General features: G+C 35.8%; 1 protein-coding gene across 1 annotated transcript in view; it reads left to right on the plus strand.

Moving 5' to 3' along the window:
- The window catches only part of DNAH14 (dynein axonemal heavy chain 14), a 388,242-nt gene that overhangs the window by 130,935 nt on the left and 229,421 nt on the right, over nucleotides 1-27,886 (plus strand). Inside the window, exons 21-26 of the mRNA XM_052654143.1 lie at nucleotides 404-649; nucleotides 9,105-9,226; nucleotides 12,579-12,750; nucleotides 14,028-14,132; nucleotides 14,225-14,343; nucleotides 15,124-15,198. Coding sequence (XP_052510103.1) covers nucleotides 404-649; nucleotides 9,105-9,226; nucleotides 12,579-12,750; nucleotides 14,028-14,132; nucleotides 14,225-14,343; nucleotides 15,124-15,198 — 839 coding nt within the window. The remainder of the gene's footprint in view (nucleotides 1-403; nucleotides 650-9,104; nucleotides 9,227-12,578; nucleotides 12,751-14,027; nucleotides 14,133-14,224; nucleotides 14,344-15,123; nucleotides 15,199-27,886) is intronic.

Genomic DNA, 27,886 nt, shown 5'->3' on the forward strand with positions numbered 1-27,886 from the left:
AAGCTGTGCCCATTAGAGTTATGTTCTTTCAGACTATTATATCCCAAGAATTATCATAGAAAGTAAAAACTTGTCACAAAATAATTAAGCAATTGGCATTAGTGCAGAGAAAAGAAAGCTGAAAGTAGTAATGCTATCTGCAGAATGTGCTATGAACTATTTTTTACACTGACCAGAATCAGAAGAAATAAATACTGAGTCAGAAATTTTCACTGAGCAAGAAGAATGTGAAATAGCATGATTAAAAACTGAAAAGGGCTGCTTCATGAAAGTTAGACCGTGAAGTCTCTGGTTAGGATATAAACCTAATTGGTCAGATTTTTAACATACTCATTTAAATCTTCCATTTTAAATGTATCAGGAATTATTTGCTCCATTGGACATTAAATTTTTTTTGTTTTAGATGTTTCAGTATGAAAATGAAATAAATGAGATATCAACCTCAGCAACTAATGAAGCTGCTCTTGAAAAAATGCTGTATAAGATTATTGATCTTTGGAACACTACTCCTTTACATTTAGTTCTTCATCACACCGAGGCTTACTCTATCCTAATAATTTCATCTATAGATGATATATTAGTTCAGCTGGAAGAGTCTCAAATCATACTTGCCTCAGTTAAAGGATCTTCCTATCTCGGGGCCATTAAGGTAAATATTACGGCAGAGGGAAGTATCTTAACTGTCTGTAGTTTTATCAGTTCAATTTTTGCATCATGTAAACTTTTGAATGTATAAATCATTCATGTACTTGTATAGAGGAGAGATTGAATATTTAGCATTTTAAATATTAAATATGACTTTTCATGGAAGCACTAATTATTCATCAGGAAATGTCAGAAACTTTAATTTGGGCAGACAAGGTAAATTTACATCAAATTAAAAATATGACCATTTAAACCATGGTTTTTGCCAGCAGCAGCACTGCTGCTAGATACAGCCACAGTTCTGATAGTCCTCATGCCAAAACCGTTGCCTTGAGATTCTTTTTGCTGAAGTGATATGTTTCACTTTCATTCCCTGTGCTATTTGTCTTAAAGGTAAAGGTTAATCCCATCTCTATATTTGTGTATCCTTGCAATTATTTTAACAGCTTCTATATCTGTTCTAGTATAATTAGAAATTGAACTCTAGAGTCAGCTTGTATTCAGTGTTCCCTCATAGTGTGTGTGCTAAGTCACTTCAGTTGTATTTGCAACCGTATGGGGATTCTCCAGGCAAGCAAACTGGAGTGGGGTACCATTCCCTTCTCCAGGGGATCTTCCTGACAAGGGATTGAACCAGCATCTCTTATGTCTCCTGTATTGGCAGGTGGGTTACCTCTTGCGCCACCTGGGAAGCTCCATCGTTTTAACAGCTTCTATACCTACTCTAGTATAATTAGAAATTGAACTACAGGGTCAGCTTGTATTCAGTATTCCCTCATAGTCTCTCTCTGAGCAGCCCCACATCCCATAACATAGCTGAGTCATTTTAAAACTTTAGGAATCATAATAAGATATAATAATATAGAGATATCTAAAAGTGAAATTAACATGATTGATTATAGATGGATAAAAAACAAGAGAGAGAAATAGGTACTCAACAAATAGACTTCACATTATTGGCAAATAAACAAACAGACAGTTAGGGAAAGTGTCACTTATTTGGACCTTAGAGAACAAAAACTCAGTAAATTACAAAAAAGAGGTAAACCAAATAGACTGTTCTCTAACCATATTCAGTAAAATTTAAAAATGAACAGAAAAAGCAGCAAAAAATAGACCAAAACCAGCAACAACAAAATCACCCAGAAAAAAATGGAAATTAAAAAACAGCTATGAGAATGTACAGGAAATGTTAATCAAATTTTTTAAATTAGATAAGCAAAAAGAAGAGAATTACAAGTCAAACCTTGTCACAATTGGCTAGAGTTCAATGAAAAGGAATATTCAGAGCACTAAATGTCAATATTTAAAGGTAAAAATGAGTTTAATAAATGATAAATTAGTCCTAGTCAAGAAGTTGAAAAGAACAGACACACACATCCACACACACCACTTCCACTTCCAAGCAAGAAGGAGTATGGGGACCAGGCACACCATTTTGCCTGGAATACTCAAATCATAACAGAAAAAAATACATCAAACAATGGTTTTAGGAAAATGGACATCAAGCACTGAAGGACAAGGATCCCTGAAAGCTGGCAAACAAGCAAGTTGAGCCCTATTATTGCCCCATCATTCTGTCATTAGTTTCCACACCTGGATTGAGAGAGAGAGGAGGAATCCGTCCAGAGGGTGGTAGACTCCCTGGTACTAGGAGATGCTGTTGAAAGACTAAGAAGCAAAAGGAAGATAGAGTTTGCAGAATACAGTATCAGGGAGGACAGAGCTGCACTGAAAGAGAACTTCAGAGATCTGTGGAAGATCCCTAGTCAGGTTTGCAGCATACCTAATCATATGAATGTAAAGAAACTAGTGGAGACCAGGACAGTGGTCACTTGAGGGACTTAGAAGGAACCTTTCACACAGAGCTGGGAGCAATACCCATATCCACCAGCTACAATGACAACAACAACAAAAACCTTTATAACTCACAAGCATTAGAGCCTTAAAAGGATAATGCACAATAATGTGTAATAATTAGTCCTGGATTAAATGCAGTTCTTGTCCTCCTCAACAAATCTAAAAACAACACTACAAGTGATAAAATTGCTTCTAAGTAGCTTAACTCCATCCAGAATAAAGCTCAAAAATAGGAACATAAAAATATTTAGTACCCAATATAGTAAAATTCATAATGTCTGGAACCCAATCAAAGACTATCAGACATTTAAAGAAATAAGAAAGGAGAAATCACAATGAAAAGGAAAATCAACCAGTGGAAACTGATCCAGAACTGACATAGTTATTAATTAGAATTAGAGACAAAGACATTGAAAGAATTATAACTATATTCCACATATTAAAAAGTTAAGGAAATAATGGATGATATTTTTTAAAAGACCAAAATCAAACTTCTAGAGATAAAATATGTAATGTCCAAAGTGAAATAGACACTGGATAAGATTAACAGCAGGAGGAGAAGGAGACAACAGAGGATGAGATGGTTGGATGGCATCACCGACTCAATGGACATGAGTTTGAGTAAACTCTGGGAGTTGGTGATAGACAGGGAAAGGCCTGGGGTACTGCAGTCCATGGAGTTGCAGAGTCAGACACGACTGAGCAACTGAACTGAACTGAAGATTAACAGCAGATTAGACATAGAAGGAGAAAAGTCTAGTGAATTTTAAAATATGACAGAAACTATACAAAGTGAAAAAAAAAAAAAGGAGAATTTTTAAAAATAAAAAGCATCAGTGACCTGTGAGAAAATAAAATAATAGACATGTAATTGGAGTCCTCCAAGAAGAGTGAGAGAAGAAAGCAGAAAAAAAAAAAATGGAAGAATTAATGGACAGAATTGTTCTAAATGTATTTAAAACAATAAAGTCACAGATCCAAAAAGTCATTCCACTTCCCCCCAGAATATTGGAAATAAAAGCAAAAATAAGCAAATGGGATCTAATTAAAATTAAAAGCTTTTGCACAACCAAGGAAACTATAAGCAAGGTGAAAAGACAGCCTTCAGAATGGGAGAAAATAATAGCAAACAAAGCAACTGATAAAGAATTAATCTCAAAAATATACAAGCAACTCCTGCAGCTCAATTCCAGAAAAATAAACGACCCAATCAAAAAATGGACCAAAGAACTAAACAGACATTTCTCCAAAGAAGACATACAGATGGCTAACAAGCACACGAAAAGATGCTCAACATCACTCATTATCAGAGAAATACAAATCAAAACCACAATGAGGTATCATTTCACATCAGTCAGAATGGCTGAAATCCAAAAGTCTACAAGCAATAAATGCTGGAAAGGGTATGGATTAAAGGGAACCCTCTTACACTGTTGGTGGGAATGCAAACTAGTGCAGCCACTATGGAGAACAGTGTGGAGATTCCTTAAAAAACTGGAAATAGAACTGCCGTATGACCCAGCAATCCCACTGCTGGTCATACACACTGAGGAAACCAGAAATGAAAGTGATACGTGTACCCCAGTGTTCACTGCAGCACTGTTTATAATAGCCAGGACATGGAAGCAACCTAGATGTCCATCAGCAGACGAATGGATAAGAAAGCTGTGGTACATATACACATACATATGCATATACACTCAGCCATTAAAATGAATACATTTGAATCAGTTCTAATGAAGTGGATGAAACTGGATCCTGTTATACAGAGTGAAGTAAACCATAAAGAAAAACACCAATACAGTATACTAACACATATATATGGAATTTAGAAAGATGATAACGATAACCCTGTATGCAAGACAGCAAAAGAGACAGATGTGTAGAACAGTCTTTTGGACTCTGTGGGAGAGGGCGAGGGTGGGATGGTTTGGGAGAATGGCATTGAAACTTGTAAAAGGCATTTCACATATGGCATTATCATACGTGAAATGAATCACCAGTCCAGGTTCAATGCATGATACAGGGTGCTCAGGGCTGGTGTACTGGGATGACCCTGAGGGATGGGATGGGGAGGGAGGTGGAAGGGGGATTCAGGATGGGGAACACATATACACCCATGGCTGATTCATGTTGATGTATGGCAAAAACCACTACAATATTGTAAAGTAATTAGCCTCCAATTAAATTAAATAAATAAAGGACATAGATGTCCTTTACTATGTCTAGCAACGTACTTAGTGATGACAGAGTGAACACTTTTCCCCTAAGATCAGGAAGGGTGTTGTCTATCTTCGCTTCTATTCTTCATCATATGGAGGTTCTAGCCAGTGCATATGGCATGGAAAAGAAATAAAGAAATAAAAAGTAACCATACCAGAAAATAAGTAAAACATTCTTTATATTCACATGACATAATTCCCTATGTAAAAAATTCAATAAAATTACTAAAAAAGTAAATAAAGCTCATTTTAGTAAATTATCAGAGTACACGATTAGTGCACACAATTGATTGCATTCTGTAGACTAGCAGGGAACAATTGGAGTTTGACATTTTTAAAAAATCAATAAAAAATATGAGATACTTAGCAATAAATATGAAGATATATGTGTAAGACCTATCCAGTGAGAACTACAAAACCCAGTAGAAAGAAAATAAAGACCTGAATAAACAGAAGATATACTATGCTCATGCATACAAAGAGTCAAATGTCAATATTCCCAAAAGATCTAAATATAGTACAATAAAAATCAACATGTTATCCAACTACTGGTAGAAATTAACAAGCTGGTTCTAAAGTTCTTATGGAAATGTACAGGAACTAGAAGAGCTTCAACAATCTTGAAAAATCTTCTTTCCCAACAAAGTTGGAAGAGTAACACTTCCTGATTTCAAGACATTATAATGCTATAGTAATCAAGAGTTTTATCTTGGTTAAAGGGTAGACAGATAAATGGAACAGAATAGAGTACAGAAATAAGTTCACATATATATGAGTTTTCAATAAAGGAGTAAAGATAGTTCTGAGGAGAAACAATAATCTTTTCAGAAATGGTACTGGCACATTGGACAGTTACATGCAAAACAAAGAAATGCTTTAAACCATATCTTGAGGATATACAAGATTTAACTCAAAAATGGATCATAGGTCTAAAGGCAGAATTTACAAGTATGAGATTTTGAGAACACAACATCAGAGAAATATTTTGTGACCATAAGCTAGAAAGTTTTCTTCAATATGCCACTAAAAGAATGATCAGTAGGAGGAAAAACTATCAGTTAAATTTCATCAAAACTTAAAATTTGTCCTCTTCAAAAGTCACCATTAAAGAAAAAAAATATATAAGCTACAGGCTGGGATAATATCTGCAAAGCCCTATGTTTAATATAAAGAACTTTCAAAATAAAAACAAGAAATGAGAAAAATATTTAAATGGACACTTCACTAAATAAGATATATGGATAGAAAATGAACACATAAAAAGATGCTTAACTTTATTTTTCATCAAATGCTAAAATCCCAATGAAACACCATTATAAACCTCGTAGAATGCCTAAAATTAAAAAGGCTGATCATCCCAAGTGGTGATGAGGACATGAAAGAACTGGAACTCTCATACATTACTGGTGTGATGTAAAATATTATAATAGATTTAAATTTTTTTCAAAAGTTAAAAGTATATGTACCACATGCCAGACATTCCACCTCTAGGTATTTATTCAAGAGAAAGGAAAACTTACTCCATACAAAGACTGGCAGCTTTAGTTATAATAGTGAAAAACTAGAAATAACCAGATGAATAATAAATGTATAGTATCAATGTATCTATGAAGTGGAATTACTACTCCACAATAAAAAGAAATGAACTTTTGGTATACACAACAACATGAAGGAATCCTAAAATAATTATGCTGAGTGAAAGAAGTCAGACAAAAAAACAATAGATACTGTATGAGTCCATTTATATAATCTAGAAAATGCCAGGTAGTCTATAGTTTCAGAAAGTGGTTTCCATAGGAAATCACTGGTTTCCATAGGAATAGGATTAAGTCAGTTGGGAGGAAGGTATTACAACAGGGTTTAAGAAACCCTTTCAAGGTAATCAATATGTTTATTATCTTGATCTTGGTGATTGTTTCACAGGTATAAGCATATCTGAGAACATCAAGTTGTACACTTTAAATATGTGTGGTTTATTGTATTCCATTATACCTTAATAACGCTGTTGAAATATAGATCCGTTTTAAAAGAAAGAAATACAGAGGTTAATCTCAGAAGAGAAACATAAATGAGTTACAAGTGGTTCCTTCTGAGAAGCCACAGTTAGGGGATAGACCAGCCTACTGATTTTTCAATATTGTGTTATTAATTGGTTTTTAACCATTTTTCTATTATTTAATACTATACTAGCTGGAAAAGGATGTCTTATTCACACAGTAGAATTTCCTGAAGTTAAAATAATGAAGAAAACTTAAAAGTATTGGCATACACAGTCATCAAGACAATATGGTACTGGCACAAAGACAGAAATATAGATCAATGGAACAAAATAGAAAGCCCAGAGATAAATCCACACACATATGGACACCTTATCTTTGACAAAGGAGGCAAGAATATACAATGGAGTAAAGACAATCTCTTTAACAAGTGGTGCTGGGAAAACTGGTCAACCACTTGTAAAAGAATGAAACTAGATCACTTTCTAACACTGCACACAAAAATAAACTCAAAATGGATTAAAGATCTAAATGTAAGACCAGAAACTATAAAACTCATAGAAGAGAACATAGGCAAAACACTCTCCGACATAAATCACAGCAGGATCCTCTATGATCCACCTCCCAGAATTCTGGAAATGAAAGCAAAAATAAACAAATGGGATCTAATTAAAATTAAAAGCTTCTGCACAACCAAGGAAAATATAAGCAAGGTGAAAAGACAGCCTTCCGAATGGGAGAAAATAATAGCAAATGAAGCAACTGACAAACAACTAATCTCAAAAATATACAAGCAACTTATGCAGCTCAATTCCAGAAAAATAAACGACCCAATCAAAAAATGGGCCAAAGAACTAAATAGACATTTCTCCAAAGAAGACATACGGATGGCTAACAAACACATGAAAAGATGCTCAACATCACTCGTTATTAGAGAAATGCAAATCAAAACCACAATGAGGTACCACTTCACACCAGTCAGAATGTCTGCGATCCAGAAATCTGCAAGCAATAAATGCTGGAGAGGGTGTGGAGAAAAGGGAACCCTCCTACACTGTTGGTGGGAATGCAAACTAGTAGAGCCACTATGGAGAACAGTGTGGAGATTCCTTAAAAAACTGGAAATAGAACTGCCTTATGACCCAGCAAACCACTGCTGGGCATACACACCGAGGAAACCAGAATTGAAAGAGACACATGTACCCCAATGTTCACTGCAGCACTGTTTATAATAGCCAGGACATGGAAACAACCTAGATGTCCATCAGCAGATGAATGGATAAGAAAGCTGTGGTACATATACACAATGGAGTATTACTCAGCCATTAAAAAGAATACATTTGAATCAGTTCTGATGAGATGGATGAAACTGGAGCTGATTATACAGAGTGAAGTAAGCCAGAAAGAGAAACATCAATACAGCATACTAACACATATATATGGAATTTAGAAAGATGGCAATGATGACCCTGTAAGCAAGAGAGCAAAAAAGACGCAGATGTGTATAACGGACTTTTGGACTCAGAGGGAGAGGGAGAGGGTGGGATGATTTGGGAGAATGGCATTGAAACATGTATACTATCATGTAAGAATCAAATCGCCAGTCTATGTCCGATGCAGGATACAGCATGCTTGGGGCTGGTGCACGGGGATGACCCAGAGAGATGTTATGGGGAGGGAGGTAGGAGGGGGGTTCAAAAAAAATAAATAAAATAAAATAAAAAATGGAAAAAAAAAAGTATTGGCATAAAACCTCTCTAAAAGACACTATTAGGTTAAAACATAAAGCAATTTACAAAACAATATGCATAATATGGTTAGCTTTATGTAAACTGTTAGAGATATTATATGTACATACACATTTGTACAAAAATGTTTAAAGAAAAGAATGAAAGACTATGCCTACCAAAAATATCTGAATATTGTACAATAAGACACCTGGATGAATAGGACATTTTAACCTCTCCCCAAACTAAATATAATTCAATTTACATTAATGTATGTGACCCTCTAGCCACCTGATGCAAAGAACTGACTCATTTGAAAAGACCCTGATGCTGGGAAAGATTGAAGGTGGGAGGAGAAGGGGATGACAGAGGATAAGATGGTTGGATGGCATCACTGACTCAATGGACATGAGTTTGAGTAAACTCTAGGAGTTGGTGATAGACAGGGAGGCCTGGCGTTCTGCAGTCCATGGGGTCAGAGAGTCAGACATGACTGAGCGACTGAACTAAACTAAACTGAATGTGACCCTCTATTATAATTACTTTTTTTATGTCAGTGACTCATGGTCACCTTTGATTTGTTTCTATCACATTACTCATAAAGTAATTTTATGTATTTAGATTTGTATGTATGTGCATTTTTATTATTGTAGGATCTTGTAGATGAATGGGATCAAAACTTGGCTCTCTTCTCATACACTCTTGAGGAATGGATGAGTTGCCAAAGAAATTGGCTTTATCTTGAACCAATCTTTCTTTCTACAGAAATACAAAGGTAAAAAACTTAAACTATGTCATGTACAGGTAAAAAAATGTATAGTAGTGATTTATTTCCTTTAATTTTTAAAAAATAATTTCCTCAGTGAACAGTCTAAAACTATTCTACCTATAGGTATAGAAATATAATCTGCCAAATCATTATTATATAACCATCTTCCTTTTTTAAAAGATTTAAAGCATCATCTTTATTAAAAGAATCTTTATTTCTCAATTACTGATATAAAGCTATTAAGTACTGGGAAATAAGCAACAAATGTCATAATCCTTAAGTCACAATGCTAGATGTCTATTTAGTTCTGGAATATTAGTATGGTTTTCATGTGAACAATAAATATGTTTTTAATAGTATTCACAACATTAGTGATAGTCACTTGCTTTGAACCATGTGAAATAATAGAAGTCCTAATAATAGAGGTTCTATGGTTTCGTTTATTTGTAACATTTGAATTAATTTGTCTTTAAGTGATAGCTCTCAAGAGTACTTGAGACATGTACTCTGTAGACAGAATTGAAACTACTGGCAGTAAATTACACAAGATAGTCTAGAAGCCATTCTGAAGTAAAGTAGGAAGGCCTGGGGAAGGTATTTGTAAGGCATATTAGAACAGATTACAAGAATACCTTGAATATCAGGTTAACTATTTTGAACTTTATTTTACTGGCAAAGGAGAGCTATTAGAGTTTTACAAAAGAGAACAGTCTAGATGTAAGTATTGCTTTGTAGGGAACAACACACATTTCTGTTATACATGTATGTTTCTTGTCATTTGAATGTTTTAGTCTTTCATTAATCTATATGTATTCTGATAGTTCTCAAAGGTGAAACCATATACCTTAGGGATATGTTCTTTATGACTACAACTTAATGTCATAAATTCAAACTTTAATTCTACTTTCTACTAAAGATTTCTTAAATGATGGCGAGATACAACTCCAGGTTAAGGAATTCACATTATCACCAAGTTTTTCTTTTCAGGATTTGCTGTGAGGTTAGAAACAGGGCTTTTAATTAAGGGATGCTGAAGGCTTCTATACAATCATTGTAAAGAAAAGAAAAAATAAACCTATGATGGACCTGTCTTTGACTAATGGAAAAATGATGAAGGCCCTGATAACAGGAAGAAGATGTGAAGAGAGGAAAGAGAAGATAGGTTCATTAGAGAAAAAAATTCTTTAAGGGGAACTTTTGAGAGTATAGTATGTAGTGCCATTTACCCTCACTCCCATCTAAATGCAAGTTGTACTAGAACCTCCCAGAGACATTGGGAAGATGCTAAACTAAAGGTGAGATTGAAGTCTCTCCCTGCTAAGAGTTTTGTTAAGCTGTAGAAATTTTTATTTTTGTGTAGTGACTAAGTCGTGCCTGACTCTTTCGGTGTGGGTTGCCCGATCTTTCTCCAGGGGATCATCCCAAACCAGGGATTGAACCTGTGTATCCTGCATTAGCAGGCAGATTCTTTACCACTGAGCCATGAGGGAAGCCCATAACTAATTATTAGAGAAATGCAAATCAAAACCACAGTGAGATATCACTTCACATCAGTCAGAATGGTCATCATGAAAAAATCTACAAACAATAAATGCTGGAGAGGGTGTGGAGAAAAGGAAACCTTCTTACACTGTTGGTGGGAATGTAATTGGTACAACCACCATGGAGAAAAGTATAGAGGGTACTTGAAAAACTAAAAATAGAACTACCAGTGAGATCCATCAATCCCATTAAACCATAATTTGAAAAGGTACATGCACCCAAGTTTTAATTGCTGAGCTATTTACAGTAGCATGGTAACAACCTAAATGTCCATCGACAGATGAATGGATAAGGTGTGGTATGTATATACAATGGAGTATTACTCAGACATAAAAACAAAAAAAAAATAAGCCATTTGCAGCAACATGGATGGACCTGGAGATTATCATAGTAAGTAAAGTAAGTCGGATGGAGAAAGACAAGTATCATATGATATCCCTTATGTGTAGATTCTAAAATAATGGCTGAAATGAAGTTATTTACAAAACAAAAATTGAGTCACAAATGAAGAAAACAAACATGGTTACCACAAGCAAAAAAGCAGAGGAAGGATAAATTAGGAGGTTGGGATTAAATTTACACACTGCTATATATATAAAATACATGACTTTTCAGGACCTACTGTGTAGCGCAGGTAACTCAATATTCGGTGATAACTTGTATGGGAAAAGAATCTAAAAAAGAATCGATATATGTATATGTATAGCTGAATCACTTTGGTGTATACTTGAAACTAACACAACATTGTAAATCAATTATTTTCCAATTAAAAAAAAATTTAAGGCTTTCCCTTCAATTTCTTCTCCACCTCAACCTCCAAGCCATTCAAGTTGGAGCTAGGGTAGGATGGGAGAGGAAAATTGCGTGAGCAGAAAAAGTGAACTAGATCACACAACTTCTGAAAACACTTTCTTCATTAAACTCCAACAGCAATAGCAACAAAACTCAATATATCACTAGATTACCATGCCATGTGTGGAGTTTGCTTCCCTTTTCCAAGGAGAGAAAATAATGATAATCTGTAAAAGAAAATTTCTTTACTTATGTTGAACCTGCTTTACATTTCCCAATCTTCTAAGATTAAATAATTATTAATAAAAACTTGGATTTTCTTATACATGCCTTTATATTCTTGCTCCTAAGTCTGGTGCCCTCTCTGCAGTTCTCTTCTCCTTTAACACTTGGATCAAATAGCTTCTTCCCCAAAACCTCTCCCCAAATTGCATTTCCTTTCTAGGATTTCAGTAGCCCTTTGTTTTATTACCCTTTGTAGGACACAGATCGCTTCAACTTAGTTTATATAGAACTTGGTATATATCTATCTTATCTCTCTGACTTAGTGTTAATATTATCTTGTTAAATGATGAATGTATGTCTAATTTATCCTAGTATTCCCTACCAAGTACATCACTTGTACATAATAGACATTCAAAAAAATCTTTTTAGTTAGTGATTGGTCAGCAAAAATATAATCTCAGTACATTTTATAAATTGAACAATGCTGTGCTGTGCTGTGCTGTACTTAGTCGCTCAGTCATGTCCAAGTCTTTGCGACCCCATGGGCTGTAGCCCACCAGGCTCCTCTGTCCGTGGGGATTCTCCAGGTAAGAATACTGGAGTGGGTTGCCACACCCTCCTCCAGAGGATCTTCCCAACCCAGGGACTGAACCCAGGTCTTCCACAGATGGATTCTTTACCATCGGAACCAACAGGGAAGCCCTAAATTGAACAATATTCAGTGGCAAATGCATCTAGGTTATGGATTTTAATTATAGCCCCTTCAAAAACAAAATTATCTCAAATTTTCTTTCTAAAGGCAGCTCCCGGCAGAAGCAAAACTATTCTCTCAAGTCATTTCCATGTGGAAAGAAATAATGTTAAAAATACACAACAAACTGGATGCTTTGCAAATAGCTACCTCTGCAGGAGTCCTTGAAATTCTGCAAAATTGCAATATACATCTTGAATATATAAAGAAAAATCTTGAGGTAAAACTACAGCAATTGTGAAGTGGAGAATCATTTAATCTGCAAAATGTAATGCACTACAGAAACTAATTACAATGTAGATTTTCTTCTTTACTCTAGCAGCCAACAATATTTCAAACTCTCATCATGTATAAGTTAATGAAAATGCTATTAAAAACAACAAAATAAGTGGTTGAATCAATCTAGATGACATTAGGCAAAGTATCAGATTTTTGAGTGCTTAGTTTTTCTTCACTTTAAACTGGGAATAACTCTTACCTTGAGGGGTTTTGTGTTAAATGAGATAATGAATTTAAAACACAAGAGCTGACACAAAGAAAGTAGTTAATAATGAATGTTATCTATATTAGCACCACAGCTATTGTTAAGTTGATAAAATCAGTAGAAGTTGAAATTGAATATTTTGATGATTATATAAATTAATATGTTTGTATATTGGTTCATATATTTTTATATTTCCAGTACATTAAAATGTCAGCTAGCCATGCATATCTTTAAAAACTGGTTTTAATATTTGAGGTTTGTGGTGGACATACTCACTTTACTTCATAAACCAAGATTTTTCTTCCAGGCATTCATCCCTTTTGCTTGTTGAACATAAGTCTTAGTGGTTATGATTACCCCTCCAGAATACCCACATATGGTAGTTACAACCTACAGAAAGCTCTCTGCCCATGTGTGTGTGTATGTATATAATGTATATATTTAATAAGAGTTTGAGAAGTCTGTTGCAACCAAGAAATTGAAGATACAGGAGAGTAGTAAATAAAACAAGGATAATTCACCCACATAAGTGAGTAGTATCTCTTCCTCTGAAAAGAAGAGTTTAAGATTGGTGTGAACACAGATACATTGTGGGTAGGGGTGGAAATACAGGAATTCTCTGTACAGTAGAATGTGAAGTGGGCTGCTGAAATGACACCTTATTCCCACGGAAGATAGGGAATCAAGAGCAGAAAATTGGGAACACTGGAAAGCAATGATGATAATACTAAAATATAGTGCGTTATTAATGATCAATAATATGTGTGTGTACATGTGTGTAAGACTTGGATTTTTTGTTTTTGTATTAAATTGCTTTAGTTATGGTTCTTTTTTTGTTAGTAATTTAAGTATAACTTTTGTTGAGCATAGTATGTTATTTTGACTGATACTACTATGTATACTGAAACTTTAATAATGTGGTTTTTGCATACAAATGTAGGCACAAATGATAATGTAATTTATATCATTATTAAACATATACTCTGAATTTTATTACTTTTGAATCTGTACAGGACTATCTTGAAACTAAAAGAATGATATTCCCAAGATTTTACTTTCTTAGCAATGCTGAACTTCTTGATATTCTATCTGATAGCAGAAATCCTGAGTGTGTACAGGTAATATCATTCATTATTCCCTTTTCAGCAATGTTATTATCGAACCAAGTCAGAGTTTTATAATGTTATTGACATTTGTTTCTGGCCCACAGCCTCATCTTGTGAAATGTTTTGAAAATATAAGACGCTTACTGATATGGAAACAAGAAATTGGCCCTCCTGCTGTGGTAATGTTCATATCTGCTGAAGGAGAAACTCTTGTGCTGCCAAAGTATGATATCTATGTCATAAACTAAGCATTTAGACTCTGTAAATCTTCATTATTTAAAACCTTTGCTTGGAAGTTTCTGACATTTCATAGACATTTGCTAATCAAACTATTTCTTCAAAGATAGTTTACTTATGTAGAGTTTTACCTTTCCATGTCTCTATATATTAATATATCCTGTAAGCCAACACAAAGTTTCAGTATATGAATATAGGTAGGAAGGAAATTTGCTATTTGCTTGGGGTTGCTGATGCTACTCCCACTGCTGTTTCCTTTGACTTCTGGCTTTGTCATGAATGGTTTCCTGGCAATTATAGTAAATGAAGTTCTTCCATTACACTAGTGCAATTTGCTAGCCCTTGTAAGGGCTCCCTAGCTTTTGGCATGAGGTTCCTAAAGTGAGTTGATTAAAAATTACTGTGCCCAAACCTTCCCATTCACAAATCCTCTACCCAGCCCTGACCTTGGCTTGCTATTTGGAAGATTCATTAAGGAAGCCAAAAATGTTTTGTAATATTTATCTATTTTGCAAATTCGTATTTTACTGGATCCCTTTAATTTTGCAGATTTATTGTTTTGATGTCAAAATTTCTTAAAACTAGGTGACCTACTTTCTAATTTAAGATCTAGAAATACCAAAGAGTATAGAATTATAGTCCTTTGGCCCAAGAGTATTGTAGGTGTAGTTTTAAGACAGTTTTACAGACTGACCAAAGTAGTGAAATATGAATAAAAATAATAAAAAGAATTTTTTATAATAATTATTTTTGAAAAAAATTATAGGAAAATCCGTATAAGAAGTGGTATAGAACAATGGCTGGTAAATGTAGAGAAAACCATGTTTGATCTGGTAAAAAAGTAAGTACAATTTTCAAATCCTAAGATTATATGCATACATATTTTTAAGCTTGTTTAATTATCTACTAATATAAGTGGGAAGTATCCAGAGAAATATATGGAGTATAGTCTTTTATGAAATGGGTTTTGATAGAACACAATGGCACATGACTGAAAGGAAAACACTCATTTTTGCAGTGTAAATGTCAGTTTTAGTGTGTACTCATGGACAACATCTGGACAGTCTTGTGTACTTTGAAATTCATAAGTTTCTGAAGACTGGCCAGGACCAGAACTGACATCTACCTCTGCCTGCTTTCAAAAAACCTAGTGCTCAGGAGGCCTCTGGTTGCAGCCCACTTCAGTACTCTGCACTTCTGGCCCATTTTTGCTTCCTAAGATTGATTATTTGCTTTAGTTTTTTTAATGCTGTCTTCTTTATATTTCTATCATTGCATTCTGTTTTAAAGAAAGAGCCTCAGGGTGTGAATTTTTAAAACTAATTTGACTAGATCAGTCTTTTACATTTCCAATTATTTACTCCTAAAACTGTTAAAATGCATCTGAGGAGGGAGCTCTGAGGAGCTCCAGTTCTTTATGTCTCAGTCCAGAAAGAATTTGGTGAGAGGCAAAGTGATAGATGAGGCTTCCCAGGAAGAATCCGCCTGCAGTGCTGGAGACGGTTTGATCCCTGAGTCAGGAAGATCCCCTGGAGAAGAAAATGGCAACACACTCCAATATCCTTGCCTGGAAAATCGAGAGCCTGGTGGGCTAAAGGCCATGGAGTCGCAAAAGAGTCAGACACTATACAACTAAACCACAATAACAAAGTGATAGATAAGAAGTGACTTACTAGAATAGGTTGCTTGTGAGGCTCACAAGCTGGTGAGCAAGAGGGTGCCTCCCTTGAGAGGCTACAGTTTTATAATCAAAGGAAAAGTGGACAAAGGGAAAAGACCACCTTCTTTCTCATTCTTGACTAGACATCACTTTGCTGTCATCAGCTCCTCCTTTTCATCAGATGGGGAAGTTTTCCTGTCCCCTCATGGTCAACCTAGGACTCTCATGGCACTACACAAATCAGCAGAAGGATGGGATATACTAAAGACGGTAAATCATCTCATATCTTAGTATAATGTCACATTTTCCCCTAGTACATGCAGAGGAGCATGTCCTAGGAACCATGAACTTACTGAACTCGCCGGGCAGGATGTGGGTGTCATGTCATCGTTGTTTAACTGTTTGGAGGCGTGGCTTATGCTTTCTTTGCATAGTTTTCTTGCTAGGCAAGCCTGCCTCACTTCGTAGTTAAGTAACCCTGCTTTCTTGAGTGATCATTAACTTCAGGGGTCTCCCAACCTTTTTTCTTTACTTACAGTCCTCTAGTGGAATTAACTATTTAATTACCTTGTTTCTAATTTTATTGGGAAACCTTCTAATGTTTCACCATTTATGATACTTAGGTTTCTGGAATATACCCTATATCAAAGTCCAGTGTTTTATTCTATTCCAAGTTTGCAGAGGTTTTTTTTTTTTTTTTTTTTTTTTTTAATAAATAAGGATGTTTAATTATATCAAGGACTTCCCAGGTGGCTCAGTGGTAAAGAATCCACCTTGCCTGGGAAATTCCATGGACAGAGGAGCCTGGCAGACTACCATCCACGGGGTTGCAAAGTGTCAGACATGACTTAGCAACTAAACAGCAACAACAGCAATTACATCAGATGTATTATGAATCTACTGAGAAACTCACATGCACTTTTGCCTTTAATTTGTGGATGTCATGAATTATATGAATAAATTTCCTTATGTTTAATTTTCCTTGATTTTCTTATTTATTTATTGGCTCTTTATTTCCTAAGATGCATGCATGCATGCTAAGTCACTTCAGTCGTGTCCGACTCTGTGCGACGCTCTGGACAGCAGCCCACCAGGCTCCTCTGCCCACAGGATTCTCTAGGCAAGAATACTGGAGTGGGTTGCCATTTCCTTCTCCATTTCTGGAGAAAGCTATCTTAAAATGTTTCCTACTTTTTGTGGATTCATCAATTTCTTTTGTGTTTTTATATCTAGCATGTATTTTGATGCTCTGTTGTTATTCATAAACTTCTTTGTAGAGTGTTCTTTTAGTCAAATATCAGTATTTATACCAGTTAGTATTTTTTATTTAATACTAATAATGCCATACTTGTTTCCATAATCACAAACATTTATATCACAATGTTATTTTTAACATTTCTGTGTCATGTAAATATTTCTTGAATGAAGAACAGATTTTAATTCTTGCTTTTGTTTTACTTTCTACCAATACTAAAGTACTTTTCAGTGCTGGTATGCCCTAAAGATCCATTCTCTGCCCTCTTTTTTTTTGTCTTATTTCCATCTGGGATGCACATGTCCATGGGTGCTCATATCCATGGACTCCTTACCCTCTAGCTCCCAGTTGGGTAGGGCAACTATGAGACTCTGTCTGCCTTACTGCAGTTTTGACAGAATCTAAGTTCCTTTACCTAAAGTCATAGCTTTTGACAAATGGCCCTTCTCCAAAGTCCCCAACCCTCACCAGTTTCCAGTAATATTGTTCCCCTTAGTCTTTCAATCTTTTCATAACAATGACCCCCATTTGCTAAAATGTGATCCTTCACTCACCCTGGTGGGTCCTTTAACCCTGACCTCATCCTCTGCAGAGTGTACCTTCATTAAACTCTCTTCAAGTAATATTTTGAATGTGCTGTTTCCTGCTGACTGATATGATGTCTTTCAGCAGTTATTTTTATTATCAACACGTTTGGACTCCTGCTTGCCATCCTGTTGTATTCTAACTGGACTTTTGGTTTGGGGTTTTCTTTTCTCTTACTATTGTTAGACTGAGTTTCTTAATCTCTTTTATTGTAGCTATGCTAAAGTTACACTTTTTTTCCTAGTGAATACTCAATATTTTAATATACTTAGTGAAGCATTTTAATCAAATTCTATAGTATCTCTGATTTTTCCCCAAAGAGCATGAGTCAATTCATAATTCCCTCTCATTACCTTGTAATTATTTAGGATTTTATTCCAGATTGCTCTTAGTTCTCTATTTATAGGTCAATAATTATCCATGCTTGGGCTTCCCTGGTGACTCAGATGGTAAAGAATCCACTTCCTGGGTTGGGAATATCTCCTGGAGAGGAAAATGCAACTCCAGTATTCTTGCCTGGAGAATCCCATGGACAGAGGAGCCTGATGGGCTCTGGTCCATGTGGTTGCCAAGAGTTGGACACGACTGAGTGACTAACACTTTCGATTATCCATGCTTAGCAAATTTGTGGTTTGTTTTGTTTTCATTTACTTCGTCATTTTAGTTTTTCTGTTGTTAAGGATTTCTGCTCTTTTTCTTGTTATTAATTTCCCTAAAATGTTTCACCATTCTTGGTTATCTGTTCATATTTATACTGGCAAATCCCTCTTCTCCTACAAACAAATATTAGTTTCTAATTAAAAATATTAGTTTCTAATATCTGTACCTATCTGACTGTAGGTATTGCTTGATGAGCAAAATGTTCAGGACCTAGTCCTAAGTAGGACTAGAGAAGAGTAGCTTCTCTTTCAATGTATGGAGGTTGCTTTTCATTTCTGCTGGCAGTCATAAGCTACCCATGACATTTGACTGCCACTCTAGTTCCAGCACTGTTTCATTATTTTATTTCATATGGAAAAATGCCAATGTCACCTTTCTTTGTTTCCTTCCTTCCTCTCTTTACTTCTTTCTCCTCCTTTCTTTCCTACAGTCTTTAGAATGTGTGGAGTTATTTCAGGCTTCATTCTGCTTCTCTGTCCAGCCCCAAACCTAGGAGAACTCCACCAAGCACTTCTCTGGATTTTCATTCTGAATGGCTAATAGCAGCTCAGGATGGGGGAAAGGGGAATTGGAGGAGGCAGAGGCCCATTTGTTTCCCTGTTGAGAAAGCCCTCTCTTAATTAATTTTCCTATAGATTCGGCCTGGGCTCTCTCCTGCATTTGTTCAATCTCAATATTTTTTCCATCTGCTAGAAAATTTTCAAGTTTCTGATGCACTAGAACATACTTTCTTGTTTTCCAACTCTTTATATGTATAATTTTTCATGTATTTTCTCTCATTTGAAGGAATATGGTTCAGAATGAAGATATGACTATTTAGTTAGAAATCTTGATCCACTTTCTCCTGATAGATTTTTTAAAACTTAGAATAAATATTTCCAGAACTATGGAGGAAATAAATTATACTGTACTTGTATGTATATTCATATAAATATACACATGAAAAAATAAATATCAAAATAAAAAGCAAAGAACTAACAAAACCGAAGCTAAATATCATAAATATTCATGCAAGTTTGTTTAACCGAGATCAAAATAAAAATGTAACTAAATGCTGTTTGAGAGATACAGAAATGCAATAAGTTATGAAAGAAAAAGAAAAGATATTTCATGAAACAGTGAAAATAAGGCCATTAAATTAAATAAAAGGTCATTTTAATTGGTGAAAGGTGCATTTCCCACTGATATTCTTTGAAATAATTAAGAAGTTATTATAAATATACTTCTCAGCAGCAAAGATAAGAAAATAATAAAAATAGACACTGTTTGTAATGCAGCAAACATTTAAAGAATATTCATTTAAAATATTCTAATAAGTGTTGATAATTTTTTTAAATGAAGTCATTTAAGCATTCAGTTCAGTTCAGTTCAGTTGCTCAGTCGTGTCCGACTCTTTGCAACCGCATGAATCGCAGCACGCCAGGCTTTCCTGTCCATCACCAACTCCCAGAGTTCACTCAGACGCACGGAGTTCACTCCACAGCTTTCTTATCCATTCATCTGCTGATGGACATCTAGGTTGCTTCCATGTCCTGGCTATTATAAACAGTGCTGCAGTGAACATTTGGGTACATGTGTCTCTTTCAATTCTGGTTTCCTTGGTGTGTAGGCCCAGCAGTGGGATTGCTGGGTCATATGGCAGTTCTATTTCCAGTTTTTTAAGAAATCTCCACACTGTTCTCCATAGTGGCTGTACTAGTTTGCATTTCCACAAACAGTGTAAGAGGGTTCCCTTTTCTCCACACCCTCTCCAGCATTTATTGCTTGTAAACTTTTGGATTGCAGCCATTCTGACTGGCGTGAAATGGTACCTCATTGTGGTTTGTTTGTTTGTTTGTTTGTTTTTACATTTCTGGTTTAATTTAAATTAGGGCTGTTGGTTTCAGGTTGAAAGGTAATGTCAACTGTGGTCTTCCTACACCAAGTCTTTTTTTTTTTTTTTTAAATTTTAAAATCTTTAATTCTTACATGTGTTCCCAAACATGAACCCCCCTCCCACCTCCCTCCCCATAACATCTCTCTGGGTCATCCCCATGCACCAGCCCCAAGCATGCTGTATCCTGCGTCAGACATAGACTGGCAATTCAATTCTTACATGATAGTATACATGTTAGAATGCCATTCTCCCAAATCATCCCATCCTCTCCCTCTCCCCCTGAGTCCAAAAGTCCATTATACACATCTGTGTCTTTTTTGCTGTCTTGCATACAGGGTCGTCATTGCCATCTTTCTAAATTCCATACACATGCCTTAATATACTGTATTGGTGTTTTTCTTTCTGGCTTACTTCACTCTGTATAATCGGCTCCAGTTTCATCCATCTCATCAGAACTGATTCAAATGTATTCTTTTTAATGGCTGAGTAATACTCCATTGTGTATATGTACCACAGCTTTCTTATCCATTCATCTGCTGATGGACATCTAGGTTGTTTCCATGTCCTGGCTATTATAAACAGTGCTGCGATGAACATTGGGGTACATGTGTCTCTTTCAATTCTGGTTTCCTCGGTGTGTATGCCCAGCAGTGGTTTGCTGGGTCATAAGGTAGTTCTATTTCCAGTTTTTTAAGGAATCTCCACACTGTTCTCCATAGTGGCTGTACTAGTTTGCATTCCCACCAGCAGTGTAGGAGGGTTCCCTTTTCTCCACACCCTCTCCAGCATTTATTGCTTGCAGATTTTTGGATCACAGCCATTCTGACTGGTGTGAAGTGGTACCTCATTGTGGTTTTGATTTGCATTTCTCTAATAACGAGTGATGTTGAGCATCTTTTCATGTGTTTGTTAGCCATCCGTATGTCTTCTTTGGAGAAATGTCTATTTAGTTCTTTGGCCCATTTTTTGATTGGGTCGTTTATTTTTCTGGAATTGAGCTGCATAAGTTGCTTGTATATTTTTGAGATTAGTTGTTTGTCAGTTGCTTCATTTGCTATTATTTTAGATGGAGAAATATACCATGTTCATGGATCAGAAGAATCAATATAGTGAAAATGAGTATACTACCCAAAGCAATTTACAAATTCAATGCAATCCCTATCAAGCTACCAGCCATATTTTTCACAGAACTAGAACAAATAATTTCACAATTTGTATGGAAATACAAAAAACCTCGAATTGCCAAAGCAATCTTGAGAAATAAGAATGGAACTGGAGGAATCAACTTGCCTGACTTCAGGCTCTACTACAAAGCCACAGTCATCAAAACAGTATGGTACTGGCACAAAGACAGATATATAGATCAATGGAACAAAATAGAAAGCCCAGAGATAAATCCACACACATATGGACACCTTATCTTTGACAAAGGAGGCAAGAATATACAATGGAGTAAAGACAATCTCTTTAACAAGTGGTGCTGGGAAAACTGGTTAACCACTTGCAAAAGAATGAAATTAGATCACTTTCTAACACCGCACACAATAATAAACTCAAAATGGATTAAAGATCTAAATCTAAGACCAGAAACTATAAAACTCCTAGAGGAGAACATAGGCAAAACACTCTCCGACATAAATCACAGCAGGATCCTCTATGATCCACCTCCCAGAATTCTGAAAATAAAAGCAAAAATAAACAAATGGGATCTAATTAAAATTAAAAGCTTCTGCACAACAAAGGAAAATATAAGCAAGGTGAAAAGACAGCCTTCTGAATGGGAGAAAATAATAGCAAATGAAGCAACTGACAAACAACTAATCTCATTGTGGTTTTGATGTGCATTTCTCTGATAATGAGTGATGTTGAGCATCTTTTCATGTGTTTGTTAGCCATCTGTACGTCTTCTTTGGAGAAATGTCTGTTTAGTTCTTTGGCCCATTTTTTGATTGGGTCGTTTATTTTTCTGTATTGAGCTGCAGGAGCTGCTTGTATATTTTTGAGATTAATTGTTTGTCAGTTGTTTCGGTTGCTATTATTTTCTCCCATTCTGAAGGCCATCTTTTCACCTTGCTTATAGTTTCCTTTGTTGTGCAAAAGCTTTTAAGTTTAATTAGATCTCATTTGTTTATTTTTGCTTTTATTTCCATTACTCTGGAAGGTGGGTCATAGAGGATCCTGCTGTGATTTATGTCAGAGAGTGTTTTGCCTATGTTTTCCTCCAGGAATTTTATAGTTTCTGGTCTTACCTTTAGATCTTTAATCCATTTTCAGTTTATTTCTGTGTATGGTGTTAGAAATTGTTCTAGTTTCATTCTTTTGCAAGTGGTTGACCAGTTTTCCCAGCACCACTTGTTAAAAGAGATTGTCTTTTCTCCATTGTATGTTTTTGCCTCCTTTGTCAAAGATAAGGTGTCCATAGGTGCATGGATTTATCTCTGGGCTTTCTGTTTTGTTCCATTGATCTATGTTTCTGTCTTTGTGCCAGTACCATACTATCTGGATGTCTGTAGCTTTGTAGTAGTCTGAAGTCAGGCAGATTGATTCCTCCAGTTCTATTCTTCTTTCTCAAGATTGCTTTGGCTATTTGAAGTTTTTTTAATTTCCATACAAATTGTGAAATTATTTGTTCTAGCTCTGTGCAAAATACTGTTGGTAGCTTGATAGGGATTGCATTGAATCTGTAGATTGCTTTGGGTAGTATACTCATTTTCACTATATTGATTCTTCCAATCCATGAATACAGTATATTTCTCCATCTATTTGTGTCCTCTTTGATTTCTTTCATCAGTGTTTTATAGTTTTCTATATATAGGTCTTCTGTTTCTTTAGGTAGATTTATTCCTAAGTATTTTATTCTTTTCATTGCAATGATGAATGGAATTTTTTCCTTAGTTTCTCTTTCTGTTTTCTCATTGTTAGTGTATAGGAATGCAACGGATTTCTGTGTGTTAATTTTATATCTTGCAACTTTACTGTATTCATTGATTAACTCTAGTAATTTTCTGGTGGTGTCTTCAGGGTTTTTTATGTAGAAGATCATGTCATCTGCAAGCAGTGAGAGTTTTACTTCTTCTTTTCCAATTTGGATTTCTTTTATGTCTTTTTCTTCTCTGATTGCTGTGGCTAAAACTTCCAAAACTATGTTGAATAGTAGTGGTGAGAGTGGGCACCCTTGTCTTATTCCTGACTTTAGGAGAAATGCTTTCAATTTTTCACCATTGAGGGTAATGCTTGCTGTGGGTTTATCATATATGGTTTTTATTTTGTTGAGGTGTGTTCCTTCTATGCCTGCTTTCTGCAGGGTTTTTATCATAAATGGATGTTGAATTTTGTCAAAGGCTTTCTCTGCATCTACTGAGATAATCATATGGTTTTTATCTTTAAATTTGTTAATGTGATGTATCACATTAATTGATTATGCAAATATTGAAGAATCCTTGCATCCCTGGGATAAACCCCACTTGGTCATGATGTATGATCTTTTAAATATCTTGTTGGATTCTGTTTGCTAGAATTTAGTTGAGAATTTTTGCATCTATGTTCATCAGTGATATTGGCCTGTAGTTTTCTTTTTTTGTGGCATCTTTGTCTAGTTTTGGTATTAGGGTGATGGTGGCCTCATGGAATGAGTTTGGAAGTTTACCTTCCTTTGAAACTTTCTGGAAGATTTTGAGTAGGATAGGTGTTAGCTCTTCTCTGAATTTTTGGTAGAATTCACCTGTGAAGCTGTCTGGTCCTGGGCTTTTGTTGGGAAGATTTTAGATTATAGTTTCAATTTCAATGCTTGTGATCTGTCTGTGTAGATTTTCTATTTCCTCCTGGTTCAGTTTTGGAAGGTTATACTTTTCCAATAATTAGTCCATTTCTTCCAAGTTGTCCATTTTATTGGTATATAGTTGCTGGTAGTAGTCTCTTATGATCCTTTGTATTTCTGTGTTGTCTGTTATGATTTCTCCATTTTCATTTCTAATTTTGTTGATTTGATTTTTCTCTCTTTCTTTCTTGATGAGTCTGGCTAATGGTTTGTCTATTTTATTTATCTTCTCAAAGAACCAGCTTTTAGTTTTGTTGGTTTTTGCTATAGTCTCCTTTGTTTATTTTTCATTTATTTCTGCCCTAATTTTATGATTTCTTCCCTTCTACTAACCCTGGGGTTCTTCATTTCTTCTTTTTCTATTTGCATTAGGTGTAAAATTAGGTTATTTATTTGATTTTTCTCCTGTTTCTTGAGGTAAGCTTGTATTGCTATGAACCTTCCCCTTAGCACTGCTTTTACTGAATCCTATAGGTTTTGGGTTGTTGTGTTTTCATTTTCATTTGTTTCTATGTGTATGTTGATTTTTTTTCCTTCTGTGATTTGTTGGTTATTCAGAAGTGTGTTGTTTCTCCTCCATATGTTTGTATTTTAATAGTTTTTTTCCTGTCAGTCAGTTCAGTTGCTCAGTAGTGTCCAACTCTTTACAACCCCATGAATTGCAGCATGCCAGGCCTCCCTGTCCATCACCAACTCCCTGAGTTCACTCAAACTCACGTCCATCGAGTCAGTAATGCCATCCAGCCATCTCATCCTCTGTCATCCCCTTCTCCTCCTGCCCACAATCCCTCCCAGCATTAGAGTCTTTTCCAATGAGTCAGCTCTTCGCATGAGGTGGCAAAAGTACTGGAGTTTCAGCTTTAGCATCATTCCTTCCAAAGAACACTCAGGACTGATCTCCTTTAGAATGGACTGTTTGGATCTCCTTGCAGTCCAAGGGACTCTCAAGAGTCTTCTCCAACACCACAGTTCAAAAGCATCAATTCTTCAGCGCTCAGCTTTCTTCACAGTCCAACTATCACATCCATACATGACCTCTGGAAAAACCATAGCCTTGACTAGACAGACCTTTGTTGGCAAAGTAATGTTTCTGCTTTTGAATATGCTATCTAGGTTGGTCATAACTTTCCTTCCAAGGAGTAAGCGTCTTTTAATTTCATGGCTGCAGTCACCATCTGCAGTGATTTTGATGCCCAAAAAAATAAAGTCTGACACTGTTTCCACTGTTTCCCTATCTATTTCCAAATGTTATCGCATTGTGATCAGAAAAAATGCTTGAAATAATTTCAGGGTTTTTTTGAATTTACTAAGGCTAGATTTATGGCCCAGGATATGATCTATCCTGGGGAATGTTCCGTGTGCACTTGAGAAAAAGGTGAAATTCATTGTTTGAGGGTGAAATGTTCTATAGATATCAATTAGGTCTAACTGGTTCATTGTATCATTTAAAGTTTGTGTTTCCTTGTTAATTTTCTTTTTGGTTGTTCTATCCATAGGTGTGAGTGGGGTATTAAAGTCTCCCACTATTATTGTGTTACTGTTAATTTCCCCTTTCATACTTGTTAGCATTTGCCTTACATACTGTGGTGCTCCTATGTTGGGTGCATATATATTTATAATCATTATATCTTCTTCTTGGATTGATCCTTTGATCATTATGTAGTGTCCATCTTTGTCTCCTTTCATGGCCTTTATTTCAAAGTCTATTTTATCTGATATGAGTATTGCTACTCCTGCTTTCTTTTGGTCTCCATTTGCATGAAATATTTTTTTCCAGCCTTTCACTTTCAGTCTGTATGTGTCGCTTGTTTTGAGGTGAGTCTCTTGTAGACCGCATATATAGGGGTCTTGTTTTTTCATCCATTCAGCCAGTCTTTGTCTTTTGGTTGGGGCATTCAACCCATTTACATTTAAGGTAATTATTGATAAGTATGATCCTGTTGCCATATACTTTGTTGTTTTGGATTTGAGTTTATAAACCTTTTCTGTGTTTCCTGTCTAGAGGAGATCCTTTAGCATTTGTTGAAGAACTGGTTTGGTGGTGCTGAATTTTCTCAGCTTTTGCTTGTCTGTAAAGCTTTTTATTTCTCTTTCATATTGGAATGAGATCCTTGTTGGGTACCTACAATCTGGGTTGTAGGTTTTTCTCTTTCATCACTTTAAGTATGTCCTGCCATTCCCCCCTGGCCTGAAGAGTTTCTGCTGAAAGATCAGCTGTTATCCTTATGGGTATCCCCTTGTGTGTTTTTGTTGCTTTTCCCTTGCTGCTTTTAATATTTGTTTTTTTTTGTTTGAGCTTCATTAATTTGATTAATATGTGTCTTGGGGGTGTTTCACCTTGGGTTTATCCTGTTTGGGAGTCTCTGGGTTTCTTGGACTTGAGTGGCTATTTCCTTCCCCATTTTAGGGAAGTTTTCAACTATTATCTCCTCAAGTATTTTCTCATGTCCCTTCTTTTTGTCTTCTTCTGGGACTCCTATGATTCGAATGTTGGGGCGTTTAACTTTGTCCTAGAGGTCTCTGAGGTTGTCCTCATTTCTTTTAATTCTTTTTTCTTTATTCCTCTCTGCTTCATTTATTTCCACCATTCTGTCTTTCACCTCACTTATACTCTCTTCTGCCTCAGTTAATCTACTGTTGATTCCCTCCAGAGTGCTTTTGATCTCAGTTATTGCATTATTCATTATTGGTTGACTCTTTTTTATTTCTTCTAGGTCCTTGTTAAATATTTCTTACATCTACTCAATCCTTGTCTCTAGTCTATTTATCTATAACTCCCATTTTGTTTTCAAATTTTGGGGTCATCTTTACTGTCATTATTCTGAATTCTTTTTCAGGCAGACTCCCTGTCTCCTCCTCTTTTGTTTGATTTGGTGGGCATTTATCATTTACCTGCTGAGTATTTTTATGCCTTTTCAATTTGTTTAGATTGCTGTGTTTGGGGTGGTCTTTCTGTAGGCTGGAGTTTGTGGTTCCTCTTTATTGTGGAGTTTGCTCCCTGTGGGTGGGGGTGGACTAGTGATTTGTCAAAATTTCCTGGTTAGGGAAGCTTGCATCTGTATTCTGGTGAGTAGAGCTGGATCTCTTCTCTCTGAAGTGCAATGAAGTGTCCAGTAGTGGGTTTGGGGATGTCTATGGGTTTGGTGTGACTTTGGGAAACCTGTATTTTAATGCTCAGGGCTGTGTTCCTGCCTTGCTGGAGAATGTGTGGTATGTCTTACTCTGGAACTTGTTGGCTCTAGAGTGGAGCTTGGTTTCAGTGTAGTTATGGAGGCTTTTGGATGAGATCTTGTCAATTAATGTTCCCTGGAGCCAGGAGTCTTCTGGTGTTCTCAAGTTTTGAATTTAAGCCTTTTGCCTCTGACTTTCAGTCTTATTCTTACAGTAGCCTCAAGACTTCTCCATCCATACAGCACAGATGATAAAATATCTAGGTTAATGGTGAAAAGATTCTCCACAGTGAGGGACACCCAGAGAGGTTCACAGAATTACATATAGAAGAGAAGATGGAGGAGGGAGATGGGGTGACCAAGAGGAAAAGAGGGGGAGTCAAAAGGAGAGAGACCAATCGAGCCAGTAATCAATTCCTTATGTGCTCTCCACAGTCTGGAACACCCAGAGAGGTTCACAGAGTTACATAGAGAAGAGGGAGGAGGGAAATAGGGGTGACCAGGAG

The sequence above is a fragment of the Budorcas taxicolor genome, chromosome 16 (assembly GCF_023091745.1).
Source record: "Budorcas taxicolor isolate Tak-1 chromosome 16, Takin1.1, whole genome shotgun sequence".
In the NCBI taxonomy this organism is placed as follows: Eukaryota; Metazoa; Chordata; class Mammalia; order Artiodactyla; family Bovidae; genus Budorcas; species Budorcas taxicolor.